Source organism: Haemorhous mexicanus, chromosome 21, assembly GCF_027477595.1.
Source record: "Haemorhous mexicanus isolate bHaeMex1 chromosome 21, bHaeMex1.pri, whole genome shotgun sequence".
Lineage (NCBI taxonomy): Eukaryota > Metazoa > Chordata > Aves > Passeriformes > Fringillidae > Haemorhous > Haemorhous mexicanus.
The window spans coordinates 1,675,110-1,692,058 of NC_082361.1; the positions used below are offsets into that span (position 1 = coordinate 1,675,110).

At 56.9% G+C, this 16,949-nt stretch overlaps 2 protein-coding genes across 2 annotated transcripts in view; one reads left to right on the top strand and one right to left on the bottom strand.

Annotated features, from left to right (window-relative positions):
* Nucleotides 1–16,769, top strand: LHX6 (LIM homeobox 6). The gene is made up of 10 exons (XM_059865139.1): nt 1–76; nt 602–742; nt 1,030–1,212; nt 1,289–1,410; nt 6,766–6,986; nt 9,235–9,335; nt 9,429–9,524; nt 10,722–10,896; nt 11,405–11,508; nt 13,146–16,769. The coding sequence occupies exons 1-10, from the start codon at nt 2–4 to the stop codon at nt 13,164–13,166; spliced, it is 1,239 nt and encodes a 412-aa protein (XP_059721122.1). The 5' UTR covers nt 1; the 3' UTR covers nt 13,167–16,769.
* The window catches only part of MORN5 (MORN repeat containing 5), a 14,664-nt gene continuing 13,727 nt past the window's right edge, over nt 16,013–16,949 (bottom strand). The window contains exon 6 of the mRNA XM_059865140.1: nt 16,013–16,118. The gene's annotated coding sequence lies outside the window, so the exon portion shown is untranslated. The remainder of the gene's footprint in view (nt 16,119–16,949) is intronic.

Sequence of the window (16,949 nt, forward strand, 5' to 3'; positions counted from 1 at the left end):
CATGCACCGGAGCCATGGGGGCGGGCAGCCCCGGGGCCCTGGCCGCCGCGCCCCGGCCGGCGCCCAGGCGGGCAAGGTGAGCGCTGCCGCCGCCGCCGCTGCCGTCGGGGCCGGGAGCGGGGCTGGAGCGGGGCCGGGCTCCCCGCGGCGGCCGGTACCGGGGCTGGGGCCGGGCCGGGGCCGGGGCCGCTAGCTGCCTCCCGCGTCAGAGGGGTGGATTTTTCCATCCCGGCGTTTTCTGGGGCGTTTTGTGCTCGGCGGAGGGAGAGGGGGAAGAATTTCGATTTTTAATTACTACCATTAAAAAAATCAAATTTGCAATTCTTTGGGTGGCCTGATGGATTCCCTGATTGACAGCCGGAATTGACACTCTGGTACCTCTTATCTCGGGCATTTACGGCAATTTCTAATTGCAGGTAGTTTGGGGGGTTTTTCAGCGCCTTGGCTCGCATGGGAACCGAGCGATTACTTCAAGAGGCCCGGGTTAAGTGCAGGCAGGGGGAGAATTCAATCCACATTCAAATTGCTTCATTAAAGAGACGCAGCTTTTGTTGCAAAGGATTTAAATGGCCACTAGAAAGTTCTTATTTATTGTTTTGAGGCGGTTTATATAGGGTGCCCCGCGCTCGCCCGGCGCATGGAGCCGCAGCCTCCCTCTCCCGCTCTCTCCATCAAGGTGATGCCGCCGGAGCCGCTGCCCAAGGGGAGCGCCCGCTGTCTGGACCCGCACTCCCGCGCCATGGTAAGCGGGGCCGGGGGTTGCGGGTTCCGGCCGGGACCCGCCGGGCCGGGAATGCGGGGCCGCACTGGGCCGGGGGTGCCGGGAGCTGTGGGGATCCGCTGGGCCGGGGGCTGTGGGGACGCGCGGGACCGGGGATTACGGGGTCCCGCCGGGGATGTCAGGGGTTTGTTCGTACCCGCCGGGCCGGGGATGCCGAGGACGGCGGGGACCCGGCGGGACGCTGCGCTTCGGTGCCGCGGGGAACGGCGGGGCCCCGGCTGACGGCCCCGCGGCGGCTCTGCCCGCAGTCGCAGCCCGACGGGGAGCCTCTGCCTGGAGCCCTGGAGAAGGAGGACGCCCGCTCAGCTCCCAGCACCCCTTCCACGCCGTCCGTCTGCTCCCCGCCATCCTCCTCCTCCTCCACGCCGTCGGCCGGCAAAAACGTCTGCTCCAGCTGCGGGCTGGAGATCCTCGACCGGTACCTGCTGAAGGTGAGCGGGGCGGAGGGCGGCGGGGGCGGCGGGGGGCGGCGGATGGCCCCGGGTCTCAGCCCCTTCTCTGCCGCAGGTGAACAACCTCATCTGGCACGTCCGGTGCCTGGAGTGCTCCGTGTGCCGCACCTCGCTGCGCCAGCAGCACAGCTGCTACATCAAGAACAAGGAGATCTTCTGCAAGATGGACTACTTCAGGTAGGGATCGGGCCGGGGCCGCTCCGGGGGGCTCAGCCCTCGCCGGCTGCCGCGAGGTCGGGGACGCTCGGGCGCTGCCGTGGGGAAGGTTTGGAAAACCCGCCGGGCTCACTGGAGCAGCCGGCTGGGAGACGACCCTCAGGAAACGGGGAGAAAAGAAGGAAGGGAGCTTGGGGTGCAACTGCACAACCGCCCGGAGGGATTCCTGCCCTCCGGCCGGGCTGTGCGGGCCGCCCCGAGCCCCTGCTCCTCCCGGCTCGGCGGCGACCGCGCCCGGCTCCCCGCGGCGGGGAAAAGGGGCTCGAACGGCCTCGTCCCGGCTCCTGCCGGAGGGGAAATAGGCGCTGGCAGCCTGCGGTGCCCAGCGGCTTTTGGGGAGCCCCTGTCAGCGCTGTGGGCCCGCTGTGGCCGGAGCGTCGGCGGGAGCGCGTTACGGAACGGAAACGAACGACGGGCGGCAGCTGCGGCCGGCCGGGGCTCGGCGGCGGCCCCGGGGCTCGGTCCGGACCTGCACACCCGGGGCAGCCTGTTCCGCAGGGAGGATGTTCTGGCTTCGACAGGCTTTCTGTTCTAAACCTTAAACCACTAATTTTCCTCCAATTTGACTCGCACGAGGGGACTGAGTATTTTGAGATCCTCGTGGGTGTTTGACTAAACATTGGAACCCCCGCTCTGACTTTTCCCACCCTACCAGGATGAGGGAATGCTGTTTGACCCGGGAGAAAGGGGAATGGCGGGCAGGAAATGGGAATGACCCCGGCGGGGCGCGGGGGGCTCGGAGCATCCTCCGGCCGCGGCAGAGCTCGGGGCTGCCCCGACGACAGCGGGCAGGGGAGCTCGGGGGGCACCTCAGAGATTCCTCCCGTGTTTTTTGTTAAGGGGTCTGCGATTGCCCGATTTTTTGCAGCTCAGCCCCTGCCCCCGCCAGACTCGGTGCGGTGCCGGGAGTGCGGGGCTCACGGAGGCGGGTGCGGGGCTCGGAGAACCGGGTCAGTCCCGAGGCTGCGGTGCTCTGCGTCCTGCCCTGTGATGGTTTTTGTTGTTGTTATTACTATTATTATTGTTATTATTGTTATTATTTTCAAACCGCAATTTTCGGTGATTTCAGCGAAATTTTCCCCACTCAGCACAGAAAGGCACAAGGGGGTCCCGGGGCCGCGGTGCTGTTTTGGAGCACTTTGAGCGTTTTCATTCATTTATCGCCGTTCTGGTGCCGTTCATGTTTGGTTTCTTTTTCGTTTGTTTTTAAGAGCGTACCTTTCTTAAGGCGGTTTTAAAGTAGCGCCGGGATCTCGAAATGACCTTCGAGCAAATATGACAAATAATAATGTTAAAATAAATCTGTTTCGCGACCCCCCGTCCGAGAAGCTCCGAGCCCCTTCCCCGCTGGGAGCAGCCAGGCTCTGCCCGCCGGTACCGGCGGGGCCAAGGGAAATAAAACGAAAATCGCCGAAGCCGCCGCAGGACGCTCCCGGTTCCTGCGGCATCCGTTCGGGGGGCGCGGGGGCTCCCAGCCCGCGCTCCGCACTTGTCTTTTGCATAGAAAGGTGGGGGTTTGGAGAGATTTTTAAATTTTATTCTGGTGAATCTCTGAGCGGGGGCAGCGACGGCAGCGGCGGCGCTCGGAGCCCGGAGGGTGCGGAGCTGCCTCGCTGCTCCCCACCCCGCGGGGATCGCTGCGGCCCCGGCCCCGCTGCGGTGCTCGGGGGGGTGGGCGGGGGTCGCTCCCGCCGCCTTCCGCGGCAGAACCCGCCGGGCTGAGCCGCCGCCGCCGGTGCCGGTGTGCGGCCGGGACCCGCTCGGCAGGGCTGGGATCCCTCCCGCTACCCCCGGCAAACTCGCCCCGTTGTCCGTTCTCTCGGCCGCCTCCTGCACCCACCCAGCCCTGGGAGCATCCTGGCTGGCATCTTGCTGACTCCGGCCAGTGAAACCTGGAGCGTGGCACGGGCTAAACCTGATCCTCGGGATGGATTTGGAAAATTTTATGTATTATTTGAGGCAGATTAAATGTGTGTGGGTTTTTTTAAAGCAAAGCAGAAACCCCATGCTGAGGCGTGTGGTCCTTGGTGCCGAGGCAGAGGGAAGGGGCAGTGAGATGCTCTGCACAGGTCACACGGATGCTTCGCATTCCTCTGACACCGCGGCTGCTGGGGGACGCTGAGGACGAAGGCTGTCAGGCACGGGGCTGTCATGTCACAGCCCCACTGCCCACGGGGAGTGTGGTTAGGCCTGCTCTGTGCAAGTGTCCCTTCTCTGTCCCCGTGAGGGGCTGTGTAGGTGCTGGCTCTGATGTGACTCCATGGCCTCATGCGCATTTTTAAGCAAATGCTGCTGTTTCCTGTGTCTTGTCAAATAATTACATTTGGCATCTAAGGCTCCAGCGCTCCAAGGAGAACCAAATTAAAATTGGAGCTCACTGAGAAGAACACTGTGTTCCCAGCCATGCAAGGGCTGCTCACAGCCAAGCTCCCAGGGCTCCAGTCACCGGAGGCCCAGCATGATCCTGGTGTGATTCCTGCTGTGACCTCCATGGGCAGTCTGCAGGCGTGTGACCTTGGGGTCCCTGGCCTGGCCATGGCTCAGGTGGCCTTCATCCCAGAGGTTGTGTTCCTCCAGGATGATGCTCCTGCTCGGGCAGCGTGAAGGTCCTCACTGAGGCACTGCTGCTGCTCCGCTGTGGGACTGGGCAGATGTGAGCTGCAGCTGGCTCTGAGGGCTGTGCTAGAGGCTTCCTACAGGAGGGGACAGGAGCCAGGGGGGGGACAGGGATGTTTGAGATGTGCGTGGCCCTGGGGCTGGGTGCCCCTTGCCCTGTCCTCACAGGCAGGGATGGACAGGAGGGCTGAGGGAGCTGTGGCACCTGGGGACAAGTGGCGTGGGAGAGACAGGATGCAGCAGGGGCCTCCTCCCGCCTCTGCTCTTCCTGCGCCCCAGATGATGCGGCCGCCCCTGGGGGAGGTGGGATGAGTCTCCCTGGGATGAGTCTCCCTGGGATGAGTCTTTCCTGGTAACGTTGCTGTCAATTTCCGTCTCCCACAGTTAACCTTTGGGGAGAGCATCTGCTCACCTGACCACAAACCATGCATGCAGGGCATGAGCCCATGGCTCTGGTAGCGTTTGGTAATGCTGCAGTTTGTGCCACTGTTCTGGGCTTGGGCAAATCCTCTGGCTCTGTGTCTCTTGCTACAGTGTGGTCCTGTCCCCATGTCCATCCCTGTCCCTGCCAGGCAGGTGGCAGGAGTCCTGTGCAGCCCCTTTCCTGGGGCTCTTGGGCTCTCACCGCCCTGAGAGCTCAATGAGCTAAATCCTGTGTTGTGTTTGAGCTGCTATTTGCAGCGCTGATGGTCAGGGCAGATTTCTTGCAGGCATTTCTCTCCCCATTCCTGTGTCCCTGGCAGTGGTGGTGCCTGCAGTGTCACCTCAGTGGGGTGACAGTGGGTGCTGGTGCCTGGCCCCAGCCCTGTCTCTGCTGGCTGCAGCGGTGCCGCAGACGGGAGTTGGCCGAGAGCTGCAGGCGCAGCGTCAGTGCTGCTGCTGCTGCAGCTGCAGGCTGTGCAGCCCCGTGCCCGTGCCCGGCTGTGCTGAGCCCCGGCCTCTCTGCAGGCTCTGCTCATGGCGTGGCCCTGCAGGGACAGGGACAGGGACATCAGCCGCTGCCTGTGCTGCTGCCACAGCCACAGGAGCCCCTGCGCCTTTCAGCAAACCCTGCCCAAATCCCTGGGCACTGCTGCCAACCTGGGGGTCCTGCCCTCTCCTCAGGAGATGCCTGGGTGTCTCCCCAGGGCCCAGCTGATGTGTGATGGGGATGTGTGACCTTTCCTGTGTGGTGCCTCAGTTTCCCCTGCCTGTGCTGTGCTCCCCTGGCTGGGGCTGGAGCGGGGAGCGGCGATCACCACGTGCCATTAGCTCCGTGCGCCTGCCCCTCGCTTGATACTGCTCAGCAAGTACCACTGTTTACATAGCACATTGTTCAAAGTAATTCAATTTACAGGAATGATCTTTATTTCTAAATAAAAAATTAATACAGTTCTTTTGTTTGCGCGTTTATATAAACGAGCTGGCACAAAGTCAGTTTACAATGTTCCCATCTGAAGTAAATTAGTGAAGTCTCTTAGCTAAGTCTCTGTATAATTTCAGCACAGAAATGTCCTTTTTTTTTTTTTCTTCTTTTTTGGTCAGCTATGGTCAGGCTGAAAAATTTAGACCCTTCTTTTCCTCCCAAATAGTTTTGCTATTAGTAATCCCAGCACAGGACAGTATTTCCACATCTTGCTGGGCCCATGGTGGGCAGCAGTTCCTCGGTGTGGGGTCGGGCATGGGCAGCGTGCTGGCCCTGGTGGCCTGGCCCAGGCTCTGTCTCTGCCTGTGTGCAGAGCGTGGGGCTGCTCTGGCCACTGAACCAGCGGGTTGGTGCTGCAGGGTCTCTCCTGTCGCTTGCTGTGGTCGTTTCTTGTCGGTGTTTTGTGCCTGCACTGAGAGATGCTGGAGCTGCTCAGGCAGGGCTGCCACTGGTTCTGCTTCCCACTGTGGTGAGGGGCTGGCAGGAGCCCTCGGGAGCTTGAGGTGACAGTGGCAGTGCTGGGGCTGTGTGGGGAAGTGCATGGACTGTGTTGGAGCCAGTACCACCTCTGGAGTGGCAGAGGAGATGCTCCCTTTTCTCCCGATGCTCTCACTGCTGTTCGTTGCATTTATTATTTTAAGCAGCAGTAGAACTGAAAATGCAGATATCAAACCTGCCTGGCACCTCATGTCAGACACTGACCTGGGGGTTCAGGGCCGTGGGGGCCACATCTGCTGCTCCCTGTGAATCACCTGCCCTTGACCACCAGCATCCTGACAGGAATGGGGGTTTTCACACAATCACCTGGTGAGAGGATCCTGGCTGTCTTGTTGCCTCTTGACTGTGCTGAGCTACCTTCCAGCATAGCTCACTCCAGCACAGTCATCATCCTCTCACAGTGAGGAGACCTCCTCCACGGGGAAAAAGCAGATGTGTGCGCCTGTACGTGTGAGGAGAACACACATGGTTTGATTTATGGCAGCGGGAGAGAACCAGCTCTGACACAGTTTTCATCCGAGTGTCACACTAGCTGTTATCAAAATAAAAAACCCACGGGCTGGGAAGCTGATTCACAGGGTTGCAGTGAGTTACACCCACTGCTGCCCACACCGCTGCCACTGCCACGGCACGGGCACTGCTGGGGCGACCCCACTGCATCTCTGCATGCACGGGTGCTTGGGGTGGTCGGGGTGAGCAACGGGGTCGGCAGCAGCACCTGCACGCTGGCACGGTGCTGCCTGCCCTCCCTCACCTGCCTGCCCTCACCTGCCCTCACCTGTCTGCTCTCCCCGCAGCCGGTTCGGTACCAAGTGTGCGCGCTGCGGCAGGCAGATCTACGCCAGCGACTGGGTGCGGCGGGCGCGGGGCAACGCCTACCACCTGGCCTGCTTCGCCTGCTTCTCCTGCAAGCGGCAGCTCTCCACCGGCGAGGAGTTCGGCCTGGTGGAGGAGAAGGTGCTGTGCCGGATCCACTACGACACCATGATCGAGAACCTGAAGCGCGCGGCGGAGAACGGTACGGAGCGGGCACCGGCACGGTGTCACCCTTAGCACACGGTGCTGGGGAGGGTCCTGTCGTTGCCAAAAAGGGTGATGGGTGGTGCTGGGGGGGCTTGAGCACAAGGCCCTGGGCTGGCAGAGGGCTCACGGGGTGGCCAATGTGCTGGCAGCACCTGCGGCTCGTGGCAGACCTGTGTGCGGTGGGCAATGCCAGGGACAAGTGCCTGGTCCTGCACAGCCTGGAGTGCAGAGCGTGAGGAAGGCGCTGGGATTTGAGGCTGTGAGTCATAAATGTAGAAGGTGGGATTGGCAATTGGACAAAACCTCCCTATCATTTTCCACCGGCCCTGCCCTTGTGGGGCTGTGCCACTCCCAGCTGGACAGTGCTGTGCCACAGCCAGCCAGCTGAGCTGGTGACACCGGGGTCACACAGCACTGCAGCTCCTGTCCCTTCCCCAGCCTCCTGCATGACACTGCCCAGAGGGATGCTCACAGGAACAGATTTGTGGCGTTAGTCCAGAGTGGTGCTCAGGGAGGCCAGGCAGTGCCAAGGCCTGTGCTGCTGTGGAAAGGGCTTCAGCACACGGTGGGCACTGGGAGTGACGCGCCATGTCCCGGCCCATGCAGCATGTGGAAACCATTAACAACCTGACAGGAAAATAATATGGTTCAGTTTACTGTGTTTGAGAAAGAGGATGGAAACAGAGTGCCCAGTTGGGCTGGGAGGGTCCTGGCTTGGGACGTGGCTTGTGACATGTTGGTCCATCTGGTCAGCTGCTGCAGGGCATGAGGGAGGTGATGGGGAGCAAGGATGGAGGGGGAGAAGCCACATGTCCTGGGGGAGCAGAATGGTGTGAGGACAGCAGGGTCTGGCACTGGGGAGTCCCGCAGAGCTGCTGCCCTGGCTGAGGGCTGGGATGGTGAGTTTGCTGCTGCTGCTGCTCAGAACAACCTGCTGGTGTGGGCTGAGCACCAGTGTTGGGCAGTGCTGGGGCACCTGGTGAGTGTCAGGTGTCACTACCTGTGTCCAAGGGGTTTTGAGAAGGGGGTGGGATCACTTTGGAGAGCTGTAGCTGCTGTGGAGTTGCAGGGCCACACTCCCCCCCTCCAGTAATTACCCAGCAATTTCTTCTGCACATGAGGTTTTACATACAAGAAAAATAAACAGATGTTGCTGAAGTCAGAGTCCCATTCATCATCCGAAAAGAACAAGTCAAACTATATGAGAAAGTCCTTCAACTCAAGCCAAGACAATCACAGCCTGGTCCAGCTCGGGGAGCGCTCTCCGGGCTGTGCAGGCGCATCCTGGGAGGGGGCGAGGCCAGCCCTGCTCGCTGCCCTCCCCCACCCATCCCCGCCCGCCCCTCCCTCCGCAGGGCTTCACCCACCCACCCTGCCCCAGCAGCCGGGCTGGCACGGGCTGCAGCAGGGCCCAGTGAGCAGCCAGGCTCTGGGCACCTCTCTGAGGCTGCACAGCAGCGTGAGCACGGCTGGGCTCACTCTGACACAGAGCTGGTCCCCCCGGAGTGTCCCCTAGAGTGTCCCCTTAGTGTGGCTGCTGCTCCTGCATGGCCACCCCAAGGCCCTGGGGACGGTGCTGGTCCTGCTGCTGCTCTGGGACCCCGGCAGAAGAGGAACATCAGGATGCTGGGACAGTTTGGGGCTGGGGAAAGGAGCAAAGAGCCCGTTGGAATGCTCTGAGCAAGTGAAAGGACTGATGGAGGCAGCACCCACGAGGGAAAACGGGGTCACAGGGGGCAGTGAGGGGCAGGAGTGATGGATGTGGGTGAGCCTGGCAGAGACAGGAGCAATTGGCTCCTGCCACTCCCTGGAGAATGTGGCCAAGTGGTGAGCGGGAGCCAGGGCCAGAGGGACACCAGTTCTTGCCCTCACACACCACCTTGACCCTTTCTTGCTGCTGTCTCCCCTTATTCCCTGTGGCCTTCACCACTTGCTGCATTTTTCTTAATTCCACAGTAAACTCTTGGGCAGTGGTTGTTTCTCCTTCCCTGTGTGTGGAGGGGCTCAGCAGCCCAGGGCAGCTCCTGGGTGGCCATGCTCCACTCTTTCTGCTCCCACTGCAGCAAGAGGTGCTTGCTGTGCCAGGCTGTGATGCCAGAGCTGTTGTCCCCCTGTTGAGGGGACGCCCTGGGTGTCCCACGCTGTGGTGCCACCAGGTGTGGTGTCCCCTAGAGCAGCAGCTTCTGCATGTGGTGGGGCAGGCAGGCTTCTGCCCTGTGCCTCAGAGGACTTCTCCCCTGCAGGCAATGGGATCACGCTGGAGGGGGCTGTGCCCTCGGAGCAGGACAGCCAGCCCAAGCCAGCCAAGAGAGCCCGCACCTCCTTCACCGCCGAGCAGCTGCAGGTAGGGCAGGACGGCCAGGGGGCTGCGGGGGCAGGGGTTCCCCAGTCTCACCCGAGCCCCTTTCTCCCCTCCTCTCCCCTCCTCTCCCCACAGGTCATGCAGGCACAGTTTGCTCAGGACAACAACCCCGACGCACAAACGCTCCAGAAGCTGGCGGACATGACGGGGCTGAGCCGCAGAGTCATTCAGGTGAGGCAGGGTGGGCTGGGCTGGCCACAATGGGCTGAGCAGGGCAGGCAGGGCAGGCAGGGGGCACCTGAAGGCTGGCACCAGCCAGGGCTCACACTCACAGCCCGTGGCTCCTCACCCCCAGACCTGCAGCATCCATCCAGCAGCTCCGAGCTGCCTCCCTGCCTGCCCTGCTCCCGCAGCGATGCCAGCGCCGTTCCTTCTCTGTCTCGCTCGTGGCTTTTCTATTTGTTTTCCCTCTTCTGATGCAATGAATCAAACCCCCACAGCCCCAGCCATCCGCAGTAAATCTCTGGGTGGGGAAGCTGCCGGTAGCAGGGGTCCTGGAGCGCTGTGCTCTGTCCCAGCTGCTGCCGGGAGTGGGAGCTCCCCCGGCAGCCGCCCCTGCCACAGAGGCAGAGTCAGGAGGAATTGGCTTTGAGAAGTTTAAAGAAAAAGGAGTTTTGCAGCTCCAGAGGACGCTGTGGCAGGGAAGTCCCCACCCCTGATGTGGGAGGGGAGGGCGGGTGGTGCCGGGGACTGAGAAATGTCCCCTCTGCAGCTCCCAGCTCCCAGACAGCCCAGCTCTGCCTCTTGGTGACGTTTGTACTCATCACTTCAACCTTCTGCTCACAAACTTTCTGCATACAATAAAAACAAGAGTGGTTAAAATAAATTTGGAGCTTTCATCCGAGATTGTTTTGCCAATGACACTTTTGAATTTTGTGTGTGAAAATCTGGCTTGAGCCTCTGTTATTGAGATTCTTCATTTAGCTAAAGATCAAGCAGGCTGCACACTGGGTGATTTTTTTTTTTTGTGGATGTTTTTTAGTGTGCTTTGAACAGGAAACAATTTGTCAAATGCTGAGAGTGTTTCCTTCTCTATGGTCCTGTGTGCTCTGCCTTGGAGAACTGATCTTCACTCAGTCTTGGAGAAGGTTTTTACTCACAGCTGTCTTTCAGAAATTAAAGCATAAGAAACAGATCACCTCATTAGCATAAAAACCCGTTTCCATATATGTTTTAACTCTAGGATGGAATTCCCAAACTACTCCTTTAATTCGAGGCAGTGAGATATGATCAGAGATCTCATACCTGCTGCTGTTCATTCCTTTTGTAAAAACTTTGAAGAAACACCCATCCAAGGACCCTGGTGAAGGACCACATTTCAACCCAGCTGTCTCTCAGCTGTCACACCGCTCGCTTCTTTCTTTTCAGGTTTGGTTTCAAAACTGCAGAGCCCGCCATAAAAAACACACCCCGCAGCACACGGTGCCGCCCTCGGGAGCGCCCCCGTCCCGCATCCCCTCCTCGCTGTCCGACGACATCCACTACTCGCCCTTCAGCAGCCCCGAGCGGGCCCGGATGGTGACGCTGCACGGATACATCGAAAGTAAGAGATGCCAGGGCTGGGGCAGGGCTGGGGTGGTGGCAGAACCCTCCCGGTGCTGCGGGTGCGGGGGTGGTGCCCCTGCTGCCGCTCCTCCTCCTCCTCGTGTCTGATCAACTTTGCTCTTGGGGTTTACTCGTCCCCACAAAGTCAGTGCCTGGCTTTCACTGCCTGGTCCTCGGCCCTCCTGTGCTCTCTGTGGCACGGAGAAGTGTGAGTGTGCCCTGTGGGGTTCGGTGGTCAGTGGTCTCCTTCCTGCTCAGAGCTGCTTTATCTGTTCCCAGTGCCAGTGAATGATTTGTGAGCGATGGGCGGCTTTGGTCATGCCTGGGCAGAGGTTTTGGCTCTGTGGCTCTTGTGAGGCTTCTCCCCTCCCTCACCCACGAGGTCAGGGCTGTGCCCCTGCCCCGCCTGCTCCCCGCGGGTCCCGGTGGAGCCCGGCCGTGAGCACGGAGGGCTGTGGGCTGTGTGGTTTGCAGTAACAGAGGCTGAAGCCTCTTCTCATCCACAGGTCAGGTACAGTGTGGACAAGTGCACTGTAGACTTCCCTACACTGCTCCACCAGTGCACCTCAAAGCAGACATGGAAGGACCACTGTCTAATAGGGGTGAGAAGGTAAATGGAGTCCCTGCTCCAGGCTCTGGGGCCAACCCTCGCTGTAGCAAAGATTTGTGTGTGACATCATTGCCACCACCATCTCCTGTCAGCATCACTGCTTCTCCATGACCTCCGCAGCTGCCACCCACCCTTGTGTCTTCCCTTAGTTTTGGGGGTCCTAGATGTACCCACTGTTGGTCAGAATGGCATCACTGTGTTTTCCCTTGGGCCCCCTCACTGCTGTGACATGCTGGGACTCTTTGCCTGCATCCACTGAGGGCTCTCACATCCTCCTGCCTGGATCCTCCCTGGGTTCCCCTTCCCGGTGCCCTGAGCTCTGTCTGCTCTGTTCCTCAGGCCCCTGCACGTGTGGTCAGTGTGAGCAGCACCTGGCTTTTAACAACGGAGCAGGGGGGACCTCTGGCATGAGCTAACTTCCCAGTTTTCCACGAGTTAACAAAAAAGATTCATTTCTTGTGGATAGCAGTATTGCTTAAAAATAATAACAACTGGCTGTTACAATATCTGAAGTAGGAATGTTATTTCACAATGTCTGGCCAGGAGACAATATTGCATGTTGATATTTTTCTGTTCAGCTCTTACAGTATCTGTTCTAACACACAGCTTATGGGGGGCAAGAATTCTCAAGCATGCTTAGGTTTGGAAGATTTTATTTAGGACCCCAGTTTCAGTGACTTCCTTCTGAGGGAACAGCGAGTCTTTAGCAATTCTGAGTGGTCTTAGCTTTTGGCTTTACTGTTGGAAGTTCTCAGCACCTCTCTTTTCAGATCTCTCTCTTCTCAGTGCAGCAGCTTATTGAGCTCTGTTTCAATGGGCAGAAGCAGGGGCACAGCAAAGATACCTTTTCAGTCTAAATTCTACCTTTTTGTCATATGTGCCCAGCAAGCTGCAGAGTTTTCAGAAAATATTATACAGTCCTGGTGCTGTTGTTAGGGAGGCTTCACTGCAGCAAGCAGCTCCTGATTGAAATGCAATTACTGGCTCACAGCTGTTGCAGAACAAGGTGCTCAGGACACGGAGCTGCCCCCCAACCAGCTCCTTTTCTAAACAATCTCTTGCATGTTGAATTCCTGAAAACTGAAGTAGCTTTTTTTCCCCACATCTAAAAATTTTTAAAAGCAGAGATACTGAGATCCTGGAAAACACATTTCAGCACTGAGTGTGTGTGTGGGGCAGCCCCACCCTCCTCTGGGGGTGCCCAGAGCAGTGGCTGGTGAGAGGTGAGAGGTGAGCTGTGAGCAGCCCAGCAGCTGCTTCCCCTGGGCCTGCAGAGCAGCGAGGTGCAGTTTGAGGGGAGCCTGTGCTGGTCACTGGGTGAGGTGGACACTCAGGGCTGCTGGGCATGGTCTGTGTCCTTCTTGGCAGCTGCTGTATCCCAGAAGAGATGCATGAAGTGCCGTGCTTGGGGCGCTGCCCCGTTGTGTTCAGTTCCACAGCCAAAGGTGTCTCCTGTCACCTCCCACCTGGGCTCCTCAGTGGCAGCTCCTTCCCTGGGCAGGGCTGGCAGCTCCTGGGCAGAGAGCACTTCCAGAGAGGGTTTCCTGCAGGAGGTGGCTGCCCCAGCAGAGCCCGTTCTGCTGCTCCCTGCAGCGCGTGGCCGTGGCTGTGCCGCTGACGCTCCCTTCTCCCCCCAGGTCATCCTCTTCCAGTACTGACTGCGTGGACTCCTCCTCACCTGCCCGTGGCCCTGCCAGCCCCGCTGCCCCTGAGCCGCTGACAGCGCCCGGCCCGCGGGAGAAGCTCAGCCCCAGCACTCTCAGCTCCTCCCAGTGAGCAGCACCTCACGCCCGCTCCGATTGCTCCAGCGACACTCTGTGTATGTGTGTGTTGAGTGCACAGTTACATTTTACACTTGTTTCTTGTGGACTTGTAGAATGACCGTGAGTCTCTCCAAGGCAGTGCCAGACACAGTCAAAACTGGTGACTCTGCTGTGCTTGCAAGTCTTGCTCCCAAACCCACGGGAATACGAACAACCCAGGACACGCTGAGTCTCAGGGGGGTCGATGATCGCCTCTGAACACAAAGGAAGGAGGAATCTTCGTGGTTTGGCCTGATTCTCTTTTTGCACCAGTGAAGCAGTTCCTGGACATCCCTCCTTCTTTCCACTCGCATGTGTGAAATCTGAAATTGGCTTTTTGGCTCAGCAACTCGATATATAGACAGACCTTCCTGAGCCAAACTCGCAGGTAGCTGAGACTCCACTGAGTGGAAAACATGATGCCAGCTGGAAATAGGCAGTTTTTCTTCCTCCTCAAAGTGCTTTAGAATCACATGTCCTTTGATCACTCAAAGGTAAGTAAATCTTAGTGTTTTTCCCCCCGTTTTATAGGAGGGGAAGCAGAGATGTCCTAAACTGAGAGGAACCATGAGGGTTGGTGGCAGAGCCAGGTTTAGCACCCTGAAGTTTTTGAATGCTGACTTGTTCTTAGAACACTGAATATCTCTCTCCTCTCACAGCCATCTGCCAAATCTTTTTCGTTTTTTTTTTTTTAAAGTTTTTTACTCTCGTTCTTTATTAACAAGCTACTTTATTTCCTTGGAGTCATATTGGATCACAAATGGGTGATTTCAGAATGTACCTACAGAAAACTCTCAGACAATCCACACTCTGGGACTGGGAAATGCTCGATGGAAGGAGGCCATAAAGGTGTAGAAATGTTCTGCCCTGCTGTGGACTCAAGTTCAGTCAGTGGAAAGAGTTGGGTAGAAACTGGAGCCCAGTTAAAAAGGTGAAAGCCACAGTAAGGCCAGCAGGAACCTTCAGTAGCCAAGTGGACAGCAAGAGGATGGCATCTTCCTTAGTCTGGCAGCATGGCTCTGATCCCCTCTGCCCTCCTGGTCTCCCTTGCTGGGGTAGGGCTGTCGGTCCTGCCAGGCCCTGGGATGAAGGTGCATCCCAGGAGAACGGCTGGGCTCACAGGAAGCACTCAGCAGTCTGGCCCCAAGTCAGGAAAAGGACTCCAAAACGATCCCATCCTTCATTGATGGTAAAAATGAAAAGTAAACAAGAGACCTCTGCCAGCCCTTCTCAGTTTGCAGCGAGCCAAGAGCAGGTCTGTAACAAAACCTCTCTCCACGCAAGCACATGGGTCTGTCCTGCTGTGAAGTGTCTGTGAGGCCACTCTTCCAAGAATGTGAAAGCCTCCCTGAGCCACAGCCAGTGAGGGATGGGACTGAGCCATGCCCGAGGAGCAGGAGATGGGAATCCATCCGTTCCATTAACTTGTAATTGCAACTGTAGATACACGTGTTCTCCTCTCCGGGAGATCCTGGATCAATCCAGGTGGGAACCATCCCACAGGAGCCCACACTGCCCACGTGGGGAGCCTCCTCCTGCCCGTGTCCCTGAACTCTGTGTGACACCAGCAGCCAGACACGTGGCTGCACTGAGCCCCAGGAGCGCCCCGGGAGCGGCGTGGGGAGATGGGGACCTCTGCTGAGGTGACCACTGAGATCTCTTGGCTTGAGAAGCAGCTGAGTACAACACACACACTTTGATATTGGTTGGAACAAATCCACACAACCCCCCCACCCTGTGTGTCCGTGTACTGAGGGTGATGGCACTACCTCACCTCGGACAGCTGGGCCAGCACCTGCCAAACTGCAGCCAGCAGCTCTAGTCCTGATTCAAAGTAACCTTTGAAAGGAGAGAGGGGAATTAAGTCCACAAAATGCTATTGTCACCTCCAGATGTGTGAGTGACCATTTGCAGAGTGTGACCAGTGATGAGGCGCTGCCACACGCCTGACCTGACTGGAGCCACCTCTGCAGAGGTGTCCCCTGGGGAGGGGACAGTCACCAGTTGCTCCAGGTGCATCCTTTTTGTCCTTTTCATAGAATGAGGGAAGGGTGAGTGCTCCCTTGGCTGGCTGTTGGTGAGTGTTTGTCATCACAGGTTGGGGTGGTTGCTGTGCCAGCCTTGAGATGCTCGTGGGGGCCGGGGGGTCACCGGGGCCTGACTTTGTTCTCCATTTGTGCTTGCACATCCTAATGACCATTTAGTTGTGGAATTAGTGCTATAAAGGAATGGGTAGTTATTCCATTTGACACAGAAGGAGAGATTCAGGCTGTAACTTGCCCTGACATCCCACAGTCTCTGAGATTGCCACAACTGTTCTGTTGAGGGAGAAAAGGGTTTGATGTGTTTCTCCCTTCTGTCCTGGCAATGCAGTGAAAGGGGAACGATGAAATATGTATCTGTTAAACACCAACTTGATCAGAAAAACCCCACTTGGGAATGTCCTGGGTATCCAAGGGTCTGTAAGCAGTGCCACAGCAGGGCCGAGGGAATGTCGGTGTTTCTCTCCAGGGATGTGGGCTCACCACAGACTGTGCTCGGGGCACTTCCCCCCATAAGTAGCCAGGAGCAGCTTTGCTAATTCAGAAATCAGGCTCTGTTTATATTAAGCCCAAATTGTTTGCAAAAACTGGAAGCAATTCAGCTTGTGCAGTTTTAGAGCTAATTATGTGTATGGAAAATACTCAACTGTACCAAGAATGTAAGAAATCTTCTAATTTATTCAATACATTGTTTCACAACATATTTCACACTGACTGTTGCCACTGAACCAAACCTTATCTCAGGTCATTTGCATTCATCTCCTGTCTGTGGATTTAAAAAAAAATAAAATTAAAGTCATTCTCATTTTCTTAGTTTATTCAGTAATTGCCAGATGGGTTCTGGTGCAGCAATGCAGACTCCACGCACTAAACTTTTCCAGTTGCTATTTACAAACCCTTTTGCAGACAGAATCCACTGAGGACAGCCACTGAAAGGCTCTTCACTCCAGTTTAATAAGGTGACTAGCAGAGCTCGGCTCTGGGAGTGGGGTGGTTTCAGGTTTTATCACCAGTGATGTTTCCTGGCTCATGCTGGTTAGCCCAATGCCCGAGCTAAAGGTGCTTACAGAACTCACTTGTTGGGACAGGGAGTGGGAACCAATCCTGCACTACCATCAGTGATTTATCTGTAGGATGCCAACTAAACACCAGTTTTATTTCATCTGCCAATCATTTTGTTGCAGCATGTTGCAATTCTGCATGTCTTGGCTACAATGGTTAAAAAATTTTTTCTCTGAACGAGTGGACAGTCAAGACTAATATTTATTTTAAAAAAGTAAAACAAAATTGTAAGCACTTTTTGTAAAACCAATGTCTGTTTTGTTACATACTTTTAATGTTGTGCTTTGTAAATGTCTTATTTGTGTAATAAATAAAGTTAATGCAAGTAGAAGTGCTGGCACTTACATCCAGAAAATGATGTAATTTCATTTTATTTTATTTTTAAATACTTTCTGGCTTACTAATCAAGCAGCAACCCACCCAGTTTTCCTCTTTTATTATTTTGTTAAACTCTGGCTTCAGGAGAGTTCAACAAACGTTCGTAGTAAATGGATATAATTTCCTAGTTAGCAAACCCGTCATTAAAGAATACCTC